Source organism: Hylaeus volcanicus, chromosome 3 (assembly GCF_026283585.1).
Source record: "Hylaeus volcanicus isolate JK05 chromosome 3, UHH_iyHylVolc1.0_haploid, whole genome shotgun sequence".
Lineage (NCBI taxonomy): Eukaryota > Metazoa > Arthropoda > Insecta > Hymenoptera > Colletidae > Hylaeus > Hylaeus volcanicus.
In genome coordinates, this window is record NC_071978.1 from 19,322,168 (window position 1) to 19,347,036 (window position 24,869).

Genomic DNA, 24,869 nt, shown 5'->3' on the forward strand with positions numbered 1-24,869 from the left:
AAGTAATTAAGAATTTCTTCAGAGCTTAGTACTCAAGATCTTTGTACATTGCAATGCATGTATCACATTCTTCAACTGCGAGTGTGATATTCCACAACGTGATTTTGATTTGCTATTGCTTCAAAAATGCCGAGTCTTCTTTAACTATTTAATTCTACAAATTCTTAAACACTTTCACTCTTTGCTCTAAAATATTGTTTAGCTTAAACTTGTTATTCTGATCTAATCTCGCAGCAAGGTTTGAAATAAAAAGTTATTCAACAGGAGCTTTAGGATTTTATTATTTAATAACAAAATTCATCTGCTAGCGTAGTGGTGGACATTTAAACGACTTAATTTTCTACGTTTAATTTTAATCACGATATATTCCATGCTACTTTTATTGCTGTACTGTACTGTATTGATGTACTTGTGGTAGGAAGTATTACTTCCAATTCGAATTTTTCGATTCTTCCATATCCTCTTTGAGGCACATAGCCTTTACTGCTCTAGATGAACAACATGTATTGCACACGGATGAGAAGATGAGACCCGAGGGATACCAGAGGTATATATTGTACAATTTAAACAGTGGTCGGGTTCCTCTGGGTCTCATCTTCTCACCCGTACGTTATACAATAAGTTCTCGGATGTCGTAGTTAATTCGTTTCAAAGTTTTGTAGATAAATCAAACACCGCGCAAGTCGGATTGCGTGAGTACAATGTACTGTAATGAGGAAGAAAGATGAGCCTCAGGTCGAAATAAATGTGGTACTATAAGTAAAAAAAATTTAAACAGTTTCGATTAGGATTTGTGAGCTTTAGGAAGATTAATTAAATTTTGTTAGAACAGGTCTGATATTTCTTTCATCCTAGAATATATTTGGTCGACAATATTCGTTATAACTATCAATTGGAGTTACATTGCTTCGTGGTCTTTTATGAAAATGAAAATTAAAGAATCTATTCGTGTTTTATTTCTTGTTTGTGTTCTTTTCTTTACTTTTCTTTGATTTTTATTTAAGTATCATGTGGTCAAACTTCTTTATTTTGTCTATTTTCTACTCTTTACTCTTCCTTTTTGTTCATTTTTACTCTATATTAAAGAAGAATTTCTTTCGTTGGACTAACACAAAAATAACCAATGCTTTTTAAAGTTCTTGAGATTGTGCACAATTTTCATTGGGAATAAATAACAATTGAAAATAAGAAATATAATGAGAAAACGTACATAGATTATTTATGATCAGAAACCGTATCATATACCTGCATTAATTCATTACAGAGAACGTACAAAACGGAAAATCAACATTCTTAATATTAATTAAATTCGTGCACGCCAGAATTACTACAGTAGTCAATGTAACGCAACGTGAGCGTAACCACGTGCACACATGGTGGCCGGAAGATACAACACGGGAAATTAATTATTAAAATTAATTTTTAACGAAAAATTTTTCCTGTTTTATTCTGTTTTCCTGTGCTTCTGTCGCCAAATAAATATTCCCTTTCTCTTACCAAGATGTCAGAGGAAAAGGAAAACAGTTACGAACATTTTTTTACAAACAATTATACCCCTTGCACTTGTATGTTTCGACATAGACGGAATATTAATATTCAAATACTCCATATCTGACGTCATCTAGTCATATAATAAGACAGTGTCTCTCAAACTTCACCAACTTGATCTCCTCAACGAAGACAAATTTTTAGCGGAGTATAATTAATCTTTGGTCGTTTAATTAGAATTCAAAACTGCTTTTTAAAATACTGTATGTGTTGACAATTTTTATTCAACCTAAATATTTTCATATTCCCTAATTTTAACATTGTCTCGTGGAAATTGATTTAAAAGTACAAAATAAGAAGTTATGTTCTTATCAAAGACTTAGACTATCTCACTACAAATAAGAAGTGCAAGTAATAATAATTCATATAAAATATTCATATAAAATGTCACTGTTGAAATTTTAATAACAACTTTGCAAATCTATATTTAACGACATGGATGATGATGTTTTTCAGAAATTAGGCAGGCGTACTACTCATACTAAACATTTTTTGTTTATACAATTTTATACTGTTTTACTATACACAGTGTTTACTTTTATTTCATTGGGTACTCTGTATTATTACTTAATGTTCTGAACAGGAGCACACTGAAGCACATTTACTTCTTGCTTTTATGTCCAATAAATGTATTGGGTCGATGGTATCGTTTGATGGTTATTAAACCAACAAGAGATAATATTACATAATATATTAATTCAATTAGATAATGATCTATGGTATTGTAAATATTATTTTATTTAATTAACATTGTGTGTTATATAGTATATACTGCTTTATATGTATACAATAATATGTATTAACATTATATATACAGTATGTTATATATGTGTATACTATGTGATGTTAATACATATTTATACTACACATAAATATTTCAATCGTATATCATAATATGTAATAAATAATACCGTCATACATCACGTCCTAATAAAGCATAAAGAATATACAATAATCACAACATAGAAATAATATTATACATATAAATTTTGCCAATATAATATTATTTTTCCAACATCAATTGTCTGTATAATATTCTCTAATTCGTACACACTATTCGCGTACCATCGTCGCAAACGAATCCATTGTCTACCCAACCGTTGACGTTGATAGCAAAACGTAAACATAACAAGTTTTTTTCTTCTTCCGATTTTCCCCAGGAATCGACGCGGAAATTTCGAAGAAAAACCGGAAGAATTTCGGGCCCGAATTCCAGGAATTGGTAGCAAGCGGATCGAGGCGACCAATAGCGTCGAAAAGGTTTCAGGACGGTCGCGTGACGCGGCGCAATTTCGTCGTTGGGCACGCTCGAGAGCGCGAAGGACCTGGCCTGGGTACGTCACTGTCCGCGCTATCACGATTAACAGAGCGAGCGAGCAGGGGACGTCCGCGCGTGGAAGGGAGAGAGGGCTCGCGGCGAAGGAAAGGTGAAGGAAAGGAAGGCGCGCAAGGTAAAGGCATATCTTGGATCCTTCGGTTGACTCGGCTCAGTCTGATCCGAGCCAAGCCACTGCCCTGTTCCCCCGAGCGCGCCTCCGCTCGCCGCGGCTGGATCCTCACCGCCTTCTGTCCACTCCTGACACGTTCCACGGGTGTCTAATCCCCGACGGTGTCATCGATTGCTGATCCTAGCTTCCTTCCTTCCTTCGCGTCGGTCTCCACCCTGCGCGGTCGGTTCAAGTCGGCCAGCTTCCGCTCTCGTCGCCAGTTTCGCCCGACAGACGAAAATCGCCACCTGACATGTCACAGTGCGCGCACCAGCAACGCGCCGACGACCGTCGCTGGTTCACGCGCGTTCAGTGAGAAACGGAAGCGGACCTGGTCGGTACTCGCTCTTCTCCTCCCCACGTACGGCGTATCGCCTCCTCGTTACCCCTTGTGACTCCGGTGCGCGCGTTTCGTGGAAAACGGGGAATTTCTGTGGATCCTGTCGCATCGCTGTCCCGACACCGGAAGTGTGATGACCCTTCCAGCGGGACCGGCTGCATCGATCAACGCGGCGACAGCGTGCCTTCGATCTGGGATCTGAGTTTCGCGGTCAAGGTACGTGCGTGCACACACTCGACAGCTTTGTAATTAATCTGTTCAAGTAAATGAATAGAGGGATGATGCCTCTGGCTGGAAATTATATTTAACGGGATGAATTTCTCGGGAATTTTTCGAGCGATTTATGAAATTTAGCACGATCAGAGATGGGCGAATTTGTGTTGGGATAATGAATGACGAATAAGCGATTTTGTGGTTACTTTCGCGTTTGGTAGAAAGAGTTTGAGAAATATTTACCATTTCTCTCAGAAAGAGCAATAAATATTTTAATCACAAGGTGTGTTTGAATTTGACAGTCTAGTTTGATGGACCAATCTTTTCCAATTTATGCAGTTTACCTTGGTGAATCATAGCAAACAAAGTTTCCTTTATTTCAGTTTTGAATAATGTATCATAATAAATAAATAAAAGTCAAGACTATGAATCTGAATTATAGTTTGTATATTTACTGAGCCGAGTTTTTAGAGAAATTTACGAAATTTACGAAATTTACGAGGATCAGAGATGAAGGATAGGATAATCTATGTTATGATAATACATAATGAATAGAACTTTCTGTGATTATTTTGTGTTAGAAAAAGTTTAAGAAATATTTCCATTTTTCTCAGAAGAAAGAATATTTCATAAAATGTGACAGATTCCACGAATTATGTATTAAATTGACTCAGTTTTGAAATTTAAAATTCTAGTAACTTTAGCACAGTTCTCACTACTTATACTTCCAAATCCGATAAGATCATATTTGTGGTCATATCTTAAGCCGTTTCTACCAAACGTGACAGATTTATTCCTGACGTTCATTCGATCGAACAGTTATATTTTTGATTATCCGTTATCAATTATTTTATTTTATTAATAGCAAATATTAGGTTGTCCCAAAAGTTTCTTCCGTGACTTGCACTCAGTTATTTTGTGTGCTAATGTTTACATGAATAGACAACCTGATTTCTTAGACGTTAATGTTGTAACAGCAGTGGAGCAAAATGAATCGTAAGCAATTCAATAACGTAACATTAGAGATAAAATATTGTGAATGCATTACTTATTAATGAAATGGAAGAAACTTTTGGGACAACCTAATATAAAATTGTTTATTCTTCCTTCGTTGATATACAGACTTTTATCTGTGCATATAAGAATTTTGGTCGTCTCTGACTCAGAGGTATTGTCAAGGATGCTTTTGTTTACAACTTTTAATTTACGAGCCCATTGTGATTCTTTCATTCACCGTGATGTATACTGAACAACTGGAGTGAACGGCCTTAGATGGAATTTAAATTTAGTGATCACGATTTCCGGTTAGTTTATTTCGCTACTGATCAGTGATTGGCGATATTCTCGATGGTCATTCAATTGGACAGGTTAATAGTTTGTTATTTATTGTCATTATGAAATACTTATTCAAGTGGCAATTCTACAATTCTTTATCTTTGATTCGTTACTCGAGACTTTTATCCAGATGAAAATTGTATCCATCTCTGACTCATTGTCAAGGGCATTCTCACGGATGCCTCTCTTTAGTCTACTTAATTTACGAGCCCCTTGTAGATTCTTCATTCATTGTGCTGTATTATAATATATATACAAATATTTGATAATTAGAGAGACTGCTTCTGGATGCAATTTAAAATTTTAGATATGGCTCTTGTTAGGATTCATGATGATTAACCCTAGTATAAAGAAGAATTACTGTAAAATTTAAATGGTGCAACATGATCATATTTTGAATAAAATACATTTGAGACATTTTGTACCAAATTAAAACACTGACTACTCATCATCAGTTTTGCTCTACCTACCATGAAAGTGTTGTTCTGTACATCGTAATTACTAATTTAGAATGAATACGAGCAAAATAATACAGCTTATCAAACATTTGTTCACCTTTCACAACATTCTCTGCTTCACGTGTCAACGAAAACGTCTACATTCTTTGAGTGCCAGAGAAAATTCTCGTACATATCCGAGAAATGCCAGACAATTTTAATCAAAGATGCATGATTGTAAACAAAAATGCATATTACGGTCAATTCGAATAACAATACGAAAATCATGTTAGACTTCCCTTACTACTAAAATAATAAAAATAAAGCGTTATAGGTTTCACAAAAAATACATTTGTATATAGAAAATATTTCCACAAAAACTTGAACTTGAATTTTGTTTGTAAATAAACATAATTTATTGTTCTGTTTTTTTTTTGCTTATTTTCGTAAAGCAGAATTGATTTCTTAATGAGTTATAGCACTTACAGTTTCGAGCAACGATATATCGCTTCTTGGCACTCAAAGGGTTAAAATTCCAAAGACGATTTCAAACCAAAAATCGAAAACCGTTTAATTACTCGTTGAGATCTTGGAAAATGAACGGTTTCATCCATGATTGCGATATTATCGTTCGTTTTATTGGCTCACGGTATCTCTTTGTCTCCGCGCTGAGCAACAGGGAAAAATTTATCGTCGGGTATAATTTGATGCCCCCTTAAAAGCCGATCGACGAATGCTTAATGTGGGACGGGGAGCATCGCTCGGTATTGTATTCCGAAACGCATCGTCGACGTCGTGTTTTCTACCGATGGTGGCTCTGAAAACGTCACGGATAAATGAAACATTTTTCCCGCTTCTTTATGGCAGACAATGGGCTATTAGCCGCGAGCACCAATTACGGAGCTGTACAGCGTGCTTCTTCTTTTCCACGGATAAGTTGTATGCGCGAGCAAAGCGCTCGGTGGCGTCTTTTCCGTCGCGACGCTCGCTGGGGACACGGACAGGATAGACGAAACCGGACGAAGAAAAATCAAAGAAATCCAAAGGAACTACGAGTGACGCTCGTTTACCAGCGATAGCTACGAGTCGCGAAAAATTGGACTAATTGGACGACGTCGTTCGGAATGTTGCCTTCGATGCCCTGTGACTTCGGAGTCTCGGGTCACCTCGCTGGTGCTTGATCGAATAAACTAGTTGCTACGTTTTAACGATGATTTCTCACTTCTTGCACATATGGGAGGAACGATCGGGACGGATGAAGGACCTTTCTGTGTTTTCTTGCTGCTCCTATACGTTTGGAGCAGCCTTGGGCAATCATCAATTACATTTTCAATCAATCAAAGATTTAATTGCTGTCGATTTCCACTGCAGTTGAACGTTAATTACGATCGATAGTTTAATTCTGAATTGCAGTTACGTTTTGTTGTAATTAGAGGTCGATTATGATTGAGTCATTCTAGGCGAAGTCAGACATTTTTTGGAGTAAAATGATTTAGATATTATTGAAATTTTGCTTTGTTGAAGTTTTTAACGATATATGTGAATGTTGGACAAAGGATTTTTCGAAATTTTCAAAATTGTATGCCTGCTTCAAGTCGAGTGCAACCATTTTTCAATACATAATAATCATTAAACAAGTAAATGGATAAGAATGAAATTTCTGGAGTTAACGGTGAAGACGTATGAGTAGTAAATGAAAATGGTTAAAAAACAAAATTGTATCTAACCATTTTCTTTGCAATTGTTTGAACAAATGCGTTGGTTTCTTTATGGCCAGACTTTCAAAAATTGATTTATATATAAGATAATAAAAATTCCTAATGAATGACACAATTATTTTCGATTATAATTACGTTAGTTGCAATTAATGTTCAATTTGAGTACAAATATCAAAATTATAAAATAAGTGAACTTAACCCACAGAATTATAAATTCCACCGATTTGACGTGGTATGAAACTTTATTCCAACGGAAACTTTGAGAACACGATCAACACACGAATCACACGCAGTTGGGTTCCAATTTTATCCGCACCGTTTCGTGAAAAACTCAATTTTCATAGTGATGGAACATAGTGACGGACATAGTGATTACAGATATTGCATCAGTTTTTAAAAATACAGTTTCTTTAACACATAAATAGATTGATAATGTGTTAGGTACATTCAATTGGAGTAAATTATATTTTTTTTTTACTAAAAATTAATCTTTTGAGGGAGGAATTTTAAATGCATTTTTTTTTTGTTTGAATCGAATACCAAAGCAATTTTTATGTGTACATCGATTTTGACATACTAATATGCTGTTGTACTTCTATATTGTATGTTTTTTAATTCTAAAGGATATTGTAATCGTAAATAACGGTAATTTTGACATAAAAGCTAACGTATACATGTGTATTAATATACCTCAAGTCTTTGAATTCCCAATAATATGGATACTCTAGGTTAGAGTTAGGTGAATCAAAATTATTGATGTTATTAAGTTGATGCAATTTTTAAGATCGTTATATTTTTTTCTATTGAAAGTGATGATTGTCAAAAATATTTCGGTAATCAAGACATTACTTTACATCATTTTTAAATCTGTTACCCTGTCGAAACCCAACAGTATTATTATACCTTTGCCACATTAGAATATGAGAAAGTAAAATATGTTGGAGTGTCTAAACAATACCGTATATTTTTTATCAATACAATAGTACTTTAGCTTAATTTTTCGTGTGATTCTTTAATTAACCCTTTAACTGCGAAGGGCGTATATATGCGCCCTCGAGAATTGGGCTCAGAGAAATGTTTATATTCGTTAAACAAAGGGTTTAAAAAATATCAGCTTATAGGAGATGATGAGACGAAACTTTTTTACATTTACAGTTTATTCATGGGACGTTTAGGTTTTGAAAATAAAAATTGAAAAGTTAGAAGTTCGTTGCGAAAATTGAATTTCAGGAAAAAGTTCTTGTAAGTTTACAATTTTTTATCTCTGAAACTAAACGTCGTATAAATAAATTATACACATAAAAAAGTTTCGTTTTGTCAATCTCTATAAGGTGATATTTTTTTTTAAATTTACACTTTTACGTCTTTTAGAATTTCCAAAGCCGTCCCGCAGTCAAAGGGTTAACCATACAGTCTGATGTCTGCTAACATTTTGCTGCCCGGTCACGAGTCTACTTGTATACTCGTGTCCAAATATTAACCTATTTAATGTTGCAGATCGGTTGCGAGAACCTATACTCGTGTTTATACAGTCTAACGTTACTCATTGATCACGAGTTAGCTCTTGTTTGCATCTACATTAGTTTACCCAGTTTTCGATCCTGAAAACAACATATATCGGCATTTATAGCAGCATTTCTTAGTCGTGCTCTTAGCTATCGTATTTTAGCTATCATACTCTTAGCTATCCTAAATCTTTTGTTAAGATTTCAGCCTTTCTTCTTTTTTTAAAAATTCACCTTTGACGTTATGAGGAATATTGCAAGATTATATTTTAGAAAAAATTGCAACAAGCGAGAACAAACGTTTCATTAAAGTTCGTAAAGTATGCTCAACTAAAAGAAAGCGTAGCAAAAGTTGATGTATTCGCAAAAGTTGCTTTTTAATTATACCCTTGCGGCCAGTAAAGTTAGTGCTACATTGTATACCATACGTGAAATAACTATCAAGTATATAGGGTATTTCATTTAAAGCAGAATGGTTTAATATATCATGAGTGCATAAAGCTATCAAAAGAAAAGGTTTTAACAAAAATTCTTTGTTATAAAGGGGCACATTATATGGTGTAAATAATTTTCATGTAAGTAAGTGGTGGGTGAGATTTAACAAAGAAATTAATTTTTGTAAATGGAATCTTCTCTATTTTTATCCATAATAAGATAGCACTTCTTTAAGCAATATAATTTGTCCCATTGAACTAAATAACTTCTGTAAAAACATATCTTTCATACTTCATTCCCTCACAATTAGTAATTCATTTCCTCATTAAAAACCATTCCACTTTAAACGAAACACTTTGTATAAGTAAATAGAGATTCCCGAGGTTTGCTTACATTTCTTCATTTTATACTCAATTGAGGGAAAATAACCGACTGGACGAGATAATTGTGATTCGAAATAGCCGATTAGGAAGGCGTTAACGATTCCTACGGTGCAAAAGACTTAGTCAGGGTCGATACACTCGAAACGATAACGATCGTCACTATTCGTCGCAGGAACTCACGAAGCGAAAACTGTTCCTTGAATTGGGAACCCTGTTCAGGGTGTACGGGTCGTTTGGTGTCACGGTTGGGTAGCAAATGGACACGCTAATCGGCGAAGGCAGACTTCTCGGCAATTAATTCCGCGATATGGGTTAACCGTGGCAATAAGTTAAGCTCCGTCAGTTTCTATTATCCCGTGGACAGATTCAGGGATTCTGTATTTGAAACCTGTTCCACGGATGCATCGGGCCTCGCGCGAGCGCACCGCTTCGAGTTCAATGGCACTCGTCAGTTCGGCACATTGAGCAGAGATTTTTCAAACGACACGAGGACAAAAGGTGTACTTGGACTCTTGACCTTCTGCAGGCGACGGGTTGACTATCCCTTGAAAACGTATCTGTACGTGACGGGAAACAATTACGTCTGTGACTACGAGAAAACGATAGACGATGGACACGTGACCATGATTTCTTTATAGCTGGTGGGATTGGATGGACAAAAGAATGGTAATAAGAGGAAGCAGCTTCTTCTGGCTGTTTCTTCGTGCTGCTGGTTGGCGTTTGAATGACTGTCGAAAGATACGCGTTATTTTCTTACGGATACCGATTTTGTTTGCTGTAGGAATTTATTCTGAGGATTTGCATCCAATCGTTTATTAACTCTGGTTTGGATAGAAATTTTTGTCTGACAGTTTATTATGTTAAATTAGCGAGCTTGAGAGTAGTGAAACGCATTATTTATAGATAGTTAGATTTTTTGGAAACAAAGAAAATATTTCATAAATTGAGGAAATATTGTAGAGAATTTATTATCTCTTTTATACAGATTGTTTTTTAGAAAACGAAGAGAACATTTTGTAAATTGAAGAATCATTGCAGAGAATTAATTATCAATACAAAATTAATGTAAATCTATTCAAACTTACTGTATCAATAGATATCGCCATTTTGTTAGCTAAAGGATTGTTCATAAATTTTTTATTTGACGTTCAAAACCATGAAACTAATCAATGAAGTAGGTCACACATATTGAGTTATTGAATGAAATAAAAAAAGAATTGATTCGTTGAACGAATGAATAAAAATAAATAGATTATCAAATACATTTAATTTACTATTTAGAATCATACATAGAAGTATAATTGGTACATTAAATATAATTATATATTAAATTCTCGAGAAAGAAAGTGTTCTCAATATGATATTCTTCATTTTGATTTCATGCAATTATTTACGTAAAACATTGACATAAGATTGACTTGTTAATAGTCGTGTTTAAATCGCGTTACCTTTGAACAAGATTTATTCTTAGAGAATGAACATTAAAATCTCTAGAATCGAAGACGTAGTAAGAATTCGACAAAAATGCTTGAGATGATTTCAAATTAATTTATTTGTTTTAATACAAGTATCAATCAATATTATTAGAATCAGAGAAAGCTGATTGCTCCTGACTTTTCCCTAGATAAAAATGTTGAATAACGAAGAAAAGGGTTAATTTGTTAATCACCTTGAAAACTTGAAATCTCAATCATACAATCAAATTATGCTTCACATTGGATGAATAACAGTTTGATCGAAGGAATATTGCGAATAAATTACTATACAAAATTTTAATCCGTTACCTACAATAATTTTAATAAAATTTTGCCCATCTCTGTTCGTGAAACACTATTAAGAAATTCAACTTTGAATCGAGGATGCAAAATACTAAAAAATGTGGAAAACCACTCGCAATTACACGAGTGGATCATCTTGGAAATAAAAAAATGTATAGAAATATTAGAAAAGACAACAATTAAGTAATTATTGTCGATTACTAAATTACCACAATTGTCTGCCATACCTAATATTTTGTTAACTATTTGTTTTTCTTTCACATGAACACATTCAAACTCGATATATTTTCATATATAATCATGAAATTCGAACTTACGAAGTACATCGAAGTAAACTGAGAAGGATGTAGGCAGAAAAGCCTCGTTCAAGGAGTTGGACCCTTAGTACTAATTGAGGATACCATGAAAAGTGCCGGCTTTACGAATACAGTAGAAGAAAATATATTGCCATACCTTAAGAAAAGTATACCGCCTAATTGGGTTTTCTAGCATGACAATGACCAGAAATACTCCGCAAAAGTTGCAAGACTGGTTACAGGCTACAAGTTTTACCGCGGGCAGCTCAATCAGCTGACCTAAATCCTGTCGAACAGGTATCGGATGAACTAGGAAATGGTATTAGAACCACAAAACATAGCAGGAAAAACCAACTGTCACAGTCTTTATAAGGTGAATCGAAAAGAATTTGGAATCGATGCACTTCAACCGTTTTAACGAGTCAATACTTCAAAGATGTCGAGTCCTTTGCTGCAAAAGGCAGGACGACAACATACTGAAATCTAATCCTAGTTTATCATAATAGGAAACTAGGATTTTTTTATTTGCATTGGAAATTATAAATTTTTCGCAATTTGTATTGTAAATTGCTCTTGGCTCAGCCACGAATATTCTAAATAGATAGATAAATATTTTATTAATTCGAGCGTGTTTGCTCACAAATGAGCTTGGTTTTTTTTATAGTTTTTTGTCTGTATTCACGACCGCGGATACGGCTGGTATATAAACTACCGAATGAGTGCATTCAATCCCGTAGAATTTCAATTAGCATTTAAACCGCGTCCATTATGCTCTTATCAACTACTCAATTTTACAATGCAAACAATTCTCCTCGTCAACTAACTTATTTACTAGCTGCATATTCGCCTTCGATATTTTATTTCTTGTATAAATTGAATTTCTGAAACCAATCAACTTTATTTAAATTACTTCTTCCATTTAACATTTTTCTATTTTTTCACAATCGTACATGAAGTGAACTATTTGCCTTCCTCTATTGCACAGCTCGCATCGTCTTTTTTTGTTCTTCCTCCCAATATTTATTCCACGGTTTCAGGTATTCGCATCGTGTTTGCACAATCCTTTTGTGACCGTCGTCCATTCTTTATTCAGTTTCTCTGCTTGTTGTCCTGTCATCATTAATTTCTATCTGGTGTTATAACTTTCGTTTTTTATTTTATTATATCGTATTTGGTGTTGCTCTAGTTCTTTCTACTAATTTATTTTTCATCGATTTTTCAACTCTTTCTAACTATATCCATTATGATTCAGAATATCCTGAATATTTGTTACAGTTGGTAACGAGGTTTCAATTTCTCTATTTTGCCTGTGCAGTCCTTTTCTTGGTACCGTCTATTTTTTATTCAGGTTACTTTGCTTATTGTTCTGTCATCATTAACTTCTATCTACTGTTATAATTTGCATTCTTTATTTTATTATATTCTATTTCTTTTTGCACTACTCTATTTCCTTCTATTAATTCTTTCTATTGATTTTTCATCGATTTCTCAGCCCTACCTACCTATATTCTTCACAATTGAGCCATTCATTGCACAAATCTATTAACTCCCTAAACCAAACAGTTGAGAAACGCGACGAAATAGTGTACATCGTTTTTTAAAATTCCCTTTATAATATAAATTCAAATAAATATTGTAGAATGCATAAATACAGATGTAGCCTTTATCTAACGGTATATAAAATTAATAAAAAAGAATAGCCGAAAAATAATCGTCAGTAATGTTACAATTTTTATATGAGTAATGTAGTTAATCAATTCGTGCAGTGAACGGCTCAATTCAGAATATCCCGAATATTAACAATTGATATTCAAGTTGTAATTTCTCTGTTTCAAACGTTTTTAATATTTAATGCCCACGTGTTGCAGTATACTTCTTCCTCTTTAATATGATTATAACCAACCTATGATTGCGCGAAATGAAACGTCATCGATTCGAAACACATTGAAAACGTCAATTCGTCCGCACCAAACCGATAATTCGATCAACGACCGCGCATACGGGTATATAAACTACCGAACGAGTGGATTCGATCCCGTAGAACCTCAATTAGCATTTAAACCGCGTGAAATTTCAATCGCGTCGAAATGATCGCGAACGAAACGTGGCCCGTTTCGCGAAGCGTCGAGAAACGCGCGTCCGCGATTTATTTCTCTCCCGAATGGAGACCAAAGTCTCGGCCAAGTCCGTCTCTGATTGGGATTCGATATCCAGGCGCGTACACGTACCGCGTGCAAACGTATAAAATAATTCATCAGGGGCACCGCGACAGCGGCGAGCGCGTCGGCTAATGAATAAAACGTGAACACGTTCACAAAACCGCGACGATCGTGCCGAACCCAGTGAGGAGACATTGAGGAGCACCAGAAGCCGCCGGGCGACTCGTTCGCTGCCAGAACCTGGAAGGCTACTCGAATACCTTCGGTATTCAAAGCTTCTCTCGGGAATGCAAAGCACGAGCCATTAATTTTCTTAGCGATTCGTCGAGCGTAGGGACATTCTTTTCAGGGTTGATATATTGCGCGACGCGGCGGCCAACGTTTATACGCGATTTTTATTTGATTCCGGCTCGAACAGGGGGGGCAAGCCCCCCCGCCGGCATCGGCTCCTAGTTCGAATCGCTCGAACATTGTAAAATGAAGAGACCGACGAAGGCGTATATTCAATTGCGAGTCGCGAACGATTGAAATGCGCCTACTCTCGCCTCCTGGACTACCGTCCTGCGTAACAGTCGCCTCGCGGCGCTTCGTAATTTTGCGCCGGCTAAGGAGTTTAAATATTTAAATTGCTACTAGCGCCACCTGACCCCCTCTTCGCGAAGAAGAGGCTCGTCGATGATTTACTCTCGCCTGGTCGAAGTGATTGTGGATACTGGGATAGGTTGTCAAGCTTGCGTTAAAGGGTTAGGAATTCTAAGGGGAGGGTTGTAGCTTCAGGGTTCAACTGAGGACAGATTTGCTAATGTTTATTTTTTTCTTTAGTGGGTTGGATAATTGTAAGTAACATAAACTTTGTTGGTGGTTATTGGAGCGATCAGTATGCAATTTTATTTGTTATAAAATTTGAACGACACAAGGAACCTTTTGATCGCGATATATATTTTTATATAGAATAAAATAAACTCGTATATCCATAGATGTAAATTTCTTCATTTCTGAGAGTAGGTATTTTTGGAAATTGGAACAGAGAATCCTTACACGTGGTTTTCTGTGTAATTCTACTATTTTTGTTTGGACGATAAATGAAGCAATATACTGATTGCTCTAACAACCACCAAACAAAGTTTATTTTATTCGCCACAAATCTGAATAATTATAAACTGAGCAATAGGGGTATAGAGTTTGATAATATTTCTATAATGTGAATTAGAAAAAATTGAATGCCCTATAAGGGACTACCTTTTGATAACTTTTGAAAATATTTTTGTTTAATGTAACGGCACGAATGCAATGCGCAAACATGCGCAAAGAAGAAGTTATCTTCTATTGACTTTTATATTTCATACCAGAAATACTCAGGCTACCCCTTTTACGTGTTTCATTCTGCATACAAAATCTACTTCGATAAAGATAATCAAATAGATAATCAAATAGAAAGTCAAATAGAGGAAAGAAAATTAATGTAAGGAAAATCCATTTATCGAGTTTGAAGGAATTTAACTATATTTTCATTTGTATAATAAGAAATTAATTTTGACAATTTATATCAAACTGCCCAAAACACAGCGTTAAATATTTAAATTGCAAGCTAACTGCCTGCACGGAAAAGAAGACCCCCAATGATTTACTCTCGCCTATATACCGGTGCATTTATCAGTGCACCCTTGAGTCGTTCTTTGCCGCGCGGGCGCACGCTTGCTACCTTCGCTTTTTAATCAGTCCTCCATTCGGCCGTGTATCACCGCGACTGGTACACAAATAGCGACGCGTTATAAATAGCCCGCGATAGCACGATTCGCGCGAAACGCGATACCGTACCGTGGAAATAATCGAGCCGTAATAATAATTTACAATTTACCTGTGTCGTTGGTGCGCGGCCTTAGGCTTAATGCGGGACGCACACCTAGGAGGTTGGGAAAATGACCTTACTTTGTTCATTTTTTTTTTGTAAGAAATTGGTAGACGTTACTTATTCCATATTTTTTTTTTATGGTCTATTAACTGTTTAGGAGTATGAAAATAATTTTTAAAAGGATAATCTTGTGTTCGCCAAATAAGAAAAAGGACGAGGCATCAGCCATAAAAATGATGATTTTTGTAATATTTAAATTAACAAGTTGATCGCCACGTCATCCATATATGAGTGACAGGGTTTTCCATTAAGGTATTAAAAAATTAATTTTGAAGATTAGGTGTTACAGAAAACAAGTCTGGATAGGATTCATGAATTTTGATTGGGTTTTAAAAATAAATTCTATCGGAAATGTTAGATTATATAGTTTGCAATTGTATAAGAACAAAATTATAGATTCATAAATATTTTCATGAGTATGCCTGGGACTCAAATAGTTAATTCGGGAAAAGGTTGCTTGAGACTTTATAATTCTTTGATGTTTCGTAGAAAGTCGGTAATTTATGTATAAAAATGAAATAAGTTGCTTCAATGTTCATATCTTGGAGTCAACGTAGTAAACCGAGAATCTTGTATTTATTAAAATTAACAGTATTTAGAGAAATAGTATACCAGACAGGACCTCTCAAATTATGGGAACTCTGAGACCCTTAATTTTATAAAAAGCCTCCACATACGTTTAGAGATCTCCATACATGTTTAAAGCGTTTCTGCTCTCTTGTTTATCAGGCCACTATTAAATTAAATTAAATTTTAGTTTATCATCAAACCATCAAAAATTACCATAATTCTATTCCTATATTCATTATCAAACCTTTTTTCCTCTAATCTTGTTCCCTCTTCAATTAATTTATATCTATCATCAATCCTCATTAAAAACTACCATAATTCTATTCCCATAACCATTATCAACCCTTTCTTTCTCTAACCTTGTTACCTTCCAAATTAATTTACATTAACCATCAAACCATCTTCCCTATGAGCTTATCGATAAACTCTGCTTATTTCCCCAATTCGTTCAAGCACCCAATACTCCCCAACCATCGCATACCATCGTCTCCTCCGTTGATTTAACTACACGACAGTTTTGCCCATCTCTGGGAACCGACCACTGCTCCAGAACACGTCCTCGCAACTCGACTCGTTGTTCAGCTTCCAATACATGTCGATTCCCGTGTGGAAGGGGTTCTTCTTTAATCAGTTTTTCCTCTAGCTGGGGAGATGCATGCCGGCAGGTCCCGATGAAGGCATTTTAAGTGGCAGCTCGCTCGTACACGCGCACGTACGTTACCGCGGACGAGCGTACGTCGAACAAGCAAAGGCAATCGTATTCGAGATGTTACGTCGGAACTATGAGCTAACGGTACACACGGCCGGCGGAGCTGATTTTTCAGTCAGCAGCAGGAAGCATTCGACGGTGGCTCGAGGCGTTGGATATAAATTTATGACCGCGAGCGCGCTCTGCCGATTAGCAAATCGTCCAAAACGACGCGAAACCACTCCCCGCACGCGCCTGATTGCAAAAGTCACCGCGTATCCACGACGAGTCGCGTTACCTTTCGTTTTCCTTCTTTGCGGCTCGAGGATTCCACTGATCGTGTCTGTTTCGATAACCCTCTGCAAGCTCGCGTGATTCCGAAGACGCGTATCCATTGTGTACACTTTTGATCGCTGATTTAATCCCACCATCAACTGTATCAATTGTGGCTGTAGAGCAATGGAATGGGCTATGAATAATCAAGTTGCAACAAGTGGTTTGCGATTTCTAGCTCCGAGGCGGGTACTCATGAAAATTTATGTTTAGTGCAATTTCCCTTTCGATTTATGTGACGTTATTGGTGTTTGTAGGTAACCAGATAGTAGACACTGGTAACCGGAACTTTGACCTTTTAACTGGAGATCTAACTTCCTTATTCATTAATAATTTATATGTTTACCTCGTTTTTTTGTAGTGGTTTTTGATTTGTGTGGTAATTGTTCTAGTTTTTTTTAGCTTCTTGAGGGGCAAATTTTAAATGGATTTTTATTTGCTGTAATTTAGTATAGACGAACCAAAGCAATTTTGATCTGTAAATTGATTTTATCAAACAAGTATGGCGTCTCACTTTCGTATATTGATTTATTAGTATTACTCGTTGTCTTTTGAGAGGAGTAAAATAGGACTGCTCCGAAATTCAGTCCTCTTTGGAAATTAATTTCTAGGAAATGAATGCAAGTTTTAACTTTGCCTTGTACACAATGTTTGCATGCATCTTAGAGACTCTTAAACAGGCAAATTGTATTATATCTACATACATAATATAACAAAAACAATGTAATAATCTAAAATAAAATAATAGGGCAATATATGTGTATATTATATGTACTAAACAAAATTTGTGTATATATATTTGAATAACATTTAGTTTTTAAATATTGTATTAGTTATTTTTAAGAGGTCCTATTGGTTTTGGAGTGATTCCAGTTTTGAAAATAAAGATATAATTTAAATTTTCTTGGTGACAGTTAAGATAGAAACTTGTAATTTCAGACTGTGCCTGTGACAGAGAGAAATTAGAACAAAGTTATTAAAATAGAGAGTCTAAAACAACGAGACTCCATCTGTCGTAAAACATTTTTCACAGATTCAATATAAAACTACCAATTTCTAGAACAACCATTTCAAAGGAAATTTCGATATCTTTATGTTTACATCTCGGATTGCTGCAAAATTAATAATTACTGTAAAATTGACTTCTCCAAAATAGCCCTTTCGTCGATTTTACACAAGACCATTTTCACCACATATACATGTATAGCTAAATATAACTTTCATAATCTTTAAAATACATTTAAACATTGCATGGAAGCAGAAGGTTGAAGGTAGAAGGTCTTGCATTCAATTCCTAGCAAATAATTCCCAAAGAAGAAGGATTTTGACGTTTACCCAGTCCTCTTAATTAAGCTTCGTAAGTCCGATGTTCTCTTCGAAAGTCTTTGCGTTTCGAAAGTTTTCTTCAACTTTTGCCAGCTATTCAAGATTTCTTACCACTGTGTGTTCGTTTTGTGAATCGTAACATGCCAAGCGGTCGACTGCCGTGACGATCGCGACGCGTTTATTCCCGTTACGCCGCGTAACCGTGTTTCGCTCTCCTCCTTTATTCGATCCTGTCTTTGGCGGGAAGTTAAGCAAACGCCTCGTGCAGATTCTACGGTGTCGATTGTGTTTGTTACTTAAACTCGTTATGTAAATATTTCTCATAGTACGATAATTATTCGGCTAACGGGGCGTGCATAAATTTGCTCGAGTACACCTGGAACGAACGCGTTGATGAACAGCGATATTTCGGAGCTTGCGTACTGTTTCTCTCATTCCTACACTGTTTTACTGAATATCAAGTTGAATATGCCATAAAGCACTAATTGGGTAAAGAATATGCGAAAGTTCTACCTTGTAAGGTACCCTAACGAGCAAAGATGACGAAAATGTTGGTTTTCAATTTTTTAATTAATGGCGCACTTGTGCTGAATGTTTGAAAAAAATTGCGGATAATAGTAACAGTAATATCTTCGTACTGTTAATATATCATTACAATGCGCTGACGTTTTCAATACAAAATTGGTATTTTTCACCTTCTCTTTGTCTGATTGATTTTCAATTAGGAAATCTGAAAAAATTCAGTAGCACATGCCTCTTTATTCGAAATGTTTCTAAGTTTATCAAGTTTTTCCATGTAATAATATAGAACAAATTGAGCAAAAACTTGTTTTCCCACATGATTAACCAAATGTATAATTTTTTAAATATCTTTCGATTTACATGAGCTTTACTTAAAGAGCTACACATTGTTGTCATAACCAAAATTCACGTTTTTTTTTCAAGATTTAAATATTTTAATCCAAAACCAACCATAACTTCACAGTACGAGTATTGACCAAAATATATAATATATTTTGTTAAGATATATTTGAAAGTTGCTAAGATACAGCCAATCTCTTAGAATGTCCTTTATTAATATAATGGCAATGATTTAATTAAAAAACCTCGTCTTTCAAATTTCAAAACTATCGTTTTTCCTTCATAAAATAGCAACTATTCGCGTGCAAAGAATTGCTTCGTCTCATTTCCGCAACGTATCATTCGCTATCTTTTCCTGAAAATGAATAAGCAGGATTTCTGGGGACGAGGCTGCAAGTACGACGCGTATAAATCGGAACGTCAATTATTATTTTAAACTTGGTCCGGGAATCGTGTCCAGGGACGATTAAAAAGCGACACTCGCAAGAACTGTCAATCCGCACGGCTATAGCAGATATCATAAATCACGAAATCAATTGCCCGACCCTGTAGCCAATCGTCCTACTCTTCTACGCGTCTTCGTTGACGACTGTCGACGAGATCTAGATAATTCACCTTCGTTTCGTGCCCTCCTTTGCCCCCCTTCTGCTGCTCCATCGTCTTCTTGTTCTTCTTCTTGCGGAGAGTCGACTCTATTAGTCGCACAAGCGTGTCCCTTTCGTAGATCTCGTGGAAGACTCGATGGATATCCGTCTGATTAACGATCAGATCGAGTGGTATTCTTCTGCTGACTGATTAACGAGCCGATTTTCTTTTTGACTCGCGTCGCGATCGAATCTGCAAGCCAGCGTCTGACCTGAGCGAAATTCTTACCTGGATAAAAATGTCGAGTAACGGGTAGACGATAGGCAATTTTTCATTTGTTTCTTCGTTGAATAAAAATTAGAATTCGAGGCATTGAATGAACTATTTGACGGTATGGAAGGAAACGTATGATCGTTCGATTTTTTAATTATTTGTGGGTGTCGTTACGATGAATGCAAAATCTGCATAAATGAGGCGTTTAAGGTGTACTTCGGTAATTTCTATTTTAAATAATTTTACGTCTACTAGTCTATGTGGGAAAAACAATATTTGCTAATTCCAATGGTTATTTTATGAAAAATAATTAACTGATAATGTCTTGTAAGCATTTTTGCTCATCAGTGTTAAGGAATTATTCAATCCTACAATGTGAGGTCTTCAAGAGTCAAACCGACCAAATCCACTTTTTGTAAATCTTTTGATTTAAGTTCAATTTTAAGAAATAATTATATAATAATTTTTGTAACATATCGATTATCTCTTTTTTAGTTTTTTTTTTTTGCACAGTGGAACAGTTTGATTTTTCAGGGGCTCATATAATAAACAAAAATATATGTTTTGAGAAATGTTCAAAATTACCATTTATGTAATTTAATATCAAATTAATTTAAAATTTGAAAAGAAAAATCAATGAAAGTACCTTACATTGAACAAAAGAGAAATAGTTGTAATTCTCTAACCTTAAAATATTTATACTTACTTGTCATTTAAAAATTGTAAAAATTCGATGTTGGTTACATATGTACTTATTTACTAAAGACTAGATTTTTCTATATACACCTACGTCCCTTTTTATCAAGTAGAAATACGCGTTTTTGAGGTTAGCATAAGTACAGCCTGCAAATACGCAAGATTTTATTTATTTTATTTCATTTATTTAAATCGTTAATTACGGTCTTTTTTTCCACGAAACACAGTTTGAGAAACGTCGGTATAAGCCTCGGAGGTGGGGGCGGAGTCTCTCGGTTTGCAATTCGTTACCGTTTCATTATTCCATGGCTGCTTGCACGCGTAATTTTCCGCTGAATAGCATTAGTTAATTCGGTCATTTGCCCGGGTATTGTGCGGGACAATTTTAATTGGTTTCGTTAAACCTATGACCATTAAGCCGCGCGTTCCAGGAACGCCGAGACATTTTTAGGTGTGTTCAATTCACTCAACGAATTAATCGTCTCGCGGCACAATGGATTTCTGTCGGTAGCTTATCTCGCTTGTTAAATATTTATAAAAGGAGCCGATGTAGAAACTACGTTTGCTTTTTGATGGAACGGTTAAAGGTGAAACCGATTTTATGTCGTACTATAATGTAATTTAGGGATACAAAATAACGTCAGAATCCTTTGTCTGGATAATGGGTACAGAGGTGGATGACAATATTGACACAGAATGCTTATTGGGATACAAATATTAGGGAGATCAGAAAGTAATGTCGTTTCTGCGAATGTCAATACTTGTTTATTAACCGACTTCGAAAACGGAGGAAGTTACTCAATTCGATATGGATATTTTTCGAACGAAAAGTGAAGCAAATATTTGTAGTCAAAATATACTGACGAGTATGTTTAAATTCGTGATGGCATTCTTTTTGTATGCAAATAAAAATAAATTTTTGATTAAACTAAAATAATAATTACAATATTAGAGGGACCAGAAAGTAATGTCGTTTCTTTTACGTTAAATTCAAACAAATAAATTTATAACAACTTTTTACTTTTAATCAATTATGTAATCGCCCTCGTTATCAACAACCTTTTGCTATCTAGTGTGCAAATTTTCAATACCTGATCGATCAAAATCAATTGGTACACAATGATCTGATAAATGATAAATAAGTATTGACAAGTATTGGAACAAGTATTCTGGTCCTCCTAATAATAACTTTGTTTAAACAAGGAATTTTACTTTTTATTTACTAAATTTGTGGTATATTTGTACATATTATAGTTTCCAGTTATAAATCTAGTAAAGTCAGGAATTAATTAGAAATGGGAAACGTACTTTTACAAGAATGAAAAAACATCGAATTTGATTTGAATTGACCAACGTAATATTTCGTACAAAAGCATAAATGTAAAGATTTCTTGTAAGAAATGGCTTAGGGGCGATATATTCAAAAGTTTGGTGTCGTAAAGAACGCTTTTAATTTTCAAGGATGCATACCAAATTACCTTGAAGTTCTTAATCGTTCCTCACAAAAAAATTTTCAAACTACAAAGAGTTAAACAGGTTTGGGAATCACTGGTGTAGTTTTCTGCATAGGCTTGCGCGCTGACAGTTTTGATCGGATTACAGCGCGTCGCTCGTGTTTCAGGATGACCTAAACCGATGAGCGGATGAACGAGTAAACCTAGGAAGGAATTACAAGGGAAACGAGGGTTGTCGAAGGAAGACATGGTGGTAGAGTGGCTGTGTCCTGGACTTAGGCCGGCCGGAAGCCGTAGGCCACGTCTTCTTCATTGCAAGGTGATACTTCTCGACGAGCATGAGCTGTTGCAAGATGTTTTGGTAAGTTTTGATACCCTTTTCATTTTATACCAACCTATACATGTAAGTACTAGACAAGACTAGACTTGTTTCATAAACAAATTACCATTGTGAAAGGGGTTATAGAAGGTTTCCCAAAAGAGCCTCCAAGATTTTACTTTTTAATAAAATACTAATGGTATAGAATATATTTAACTTTTTTATTTTAAATGGAAGCATACGCAATTACAATTAAATGTGAAAATGAATAGGATATAGGTTACCCTACTTCGTCTTTTACAATTGACAGAAATATACACATTTTATTCGTTAAGGTTTCGAATTGTAACATAAAAATTGAATTGATTCTTTCATAATGGGTGCAGATTATTTTGTACAAATCCATTAAGAAATTTATTGAAAGCAGACTTGAAAAGCTGTGTTAATCACAGATTATAAAAATTATTCCATTGCTCTTGTCTTTGAATTCAAGGAATAAAAATGTATTGTTCTGCACTCATTTGTAATTTTTATTACACACACATCTATATTAACGAAATTATAGTAATCGATTAATTGACCCACTGAGAAACACCCAAACGAAATTGAAGCATTCAATAATCATTTTGAAATTGTGCACTACACAGTATAACTTTTTGTTATTGAAATTAAATCGTACGTTTTATTATACATGTCCTATTATGAATATTTTATACATGTTTCCGAATATTTACAATATTTGTAAAATTTCTAAAACCTTCCAGAATAAAATAAAAAAATTCTATTTTGAAATTACTCTGAGACTTAATATCGTAACTCCGACTTGTATGATATTGCTCATTACACAGTAAAAATAAAATATTGTCAAAGTAAGATTTAAAAGTGACGATTAAAGTGCTCCAATTTTATTTGAACATTTGCCAATGTATTATTTAATCAATTATTATGATTCCATCAAAATACATTTTTATCTCTTACATTTAAAGAAGACAACAGTAATGGAATAATTTTTAGTAATAAAATTCGAAATAATACTTTCACAAATTAAAAAAAAATATGTAATGCACACTTTGTTTACGAAAGGAAACTCGATAAAAATGTTTAGATCGCAGTGTCGAGTTTCACGAAGCATACTTGTTACAAGTATTATTAACTTTAATCTTAATCTACTTGTTGTAATAAACTTGTTCCGTTTCATTGTTCCACACGTGTGGTAACAACGCTGTTAAAATACTCTCATGCGAAATTGATTTCTTCTTCTTGTGCACGACCTAGTAACAGCCGACGGAAATTTCGTACACCCACGCTTAGGCTTTTTCTGGCAATAGAAATCAAGGATACAAAAGGTGGGCAGGGAATGTGGGCGAACTTGTGTCACGAGCGTGTCCCTTTGCGTATACTCTTAACAATCATTTTATAGTAGATAACAATTCCTCCGAGCTATTTATGAACTCCGGTCAAACTCACTTTTCCTCTGTGCGCGAAATTGTCGAACACTCTTCTGCGCAATACTGGAGTTTCTCGAACAAAACTTTAAACAGTATCGTAGACAAAATTATTCAAAATTAAAAATAATAAAAATAAAGAAAGTCTCGTGATAAGGTACGACATACAGATAACGAGAAAACTTAATAAAAGGATAAGATATAAGAAAATACATAAAAACATTGTTAAACACGGTTTTACGCAATATTGAAGTTTTTCAAATAAAAAGTTAAACAGCGTGGTTGATGAAATTACTCGTTTCAGTTTTATAGTATCTCATGAAATTCAAAAGTTAATGTACGCAATGAAAAAGTAATAATTAGCGAGAGGAGTCTTCTTTTTTTATCAATTAAATAAATACGGAATAAAATACGTTTATTTAATTCAACGTTTGTGACCGGATAATTGTTGTCCTCTTTAGGAATGCAAAGTTTGAACAAAAATGAAAATAAATGAAATCTAATAATAAGGTACAAGGCACAAAAATAATAAGAACGCTTAATAAGAAGATAAGATATAAAAAGAACATTAAAATTAACATTAACGATTAATATTAGAATAACATAAAAGAAATTCGACCTCGAATCATTAAAGAAACTCGATAAAATGCGCATAAAATTCAACGAAGCCAGTAATTATAATTTAATAAAACTGTAATAAAATGTCAGTCACATTTTATCGTTCCATTAACTAAGCTTTCAGTTCTGCGTAAAGTATCGATGTAGTTCTACAA

General features: G+C 34.8%; 1 protein-coding gene across 1 annotated transcript in view; it reads left to right on the top strand.

Moving 5' to 3' along the window:
- The first annotated feature begins 2,929 nt into the window (after window positions 1–2,929).
- LOC128873660 (band 4.1-like protein 4) overlaps window positions 2,930–24,869 on the top strand; it is a 128,814-nt gene continuing 106,874 nt past the window's right edge. The window contains exons 1-2 of the mRNA XM_054117372.1: window positions 2,930–3,591; window positions 22,500–22,693. Of these exons, the coding sequence (XP_053973347.1) occupies window positions 22,580–22,693 (114 nt within the window). The 5' untranslated portion in view covers window positions 2,930–3,591; window positions 22,500–22,579. The remainder of the gene's footprint in view (window positions 3,592–22,499; window positions 22,694–24,869) is intronic.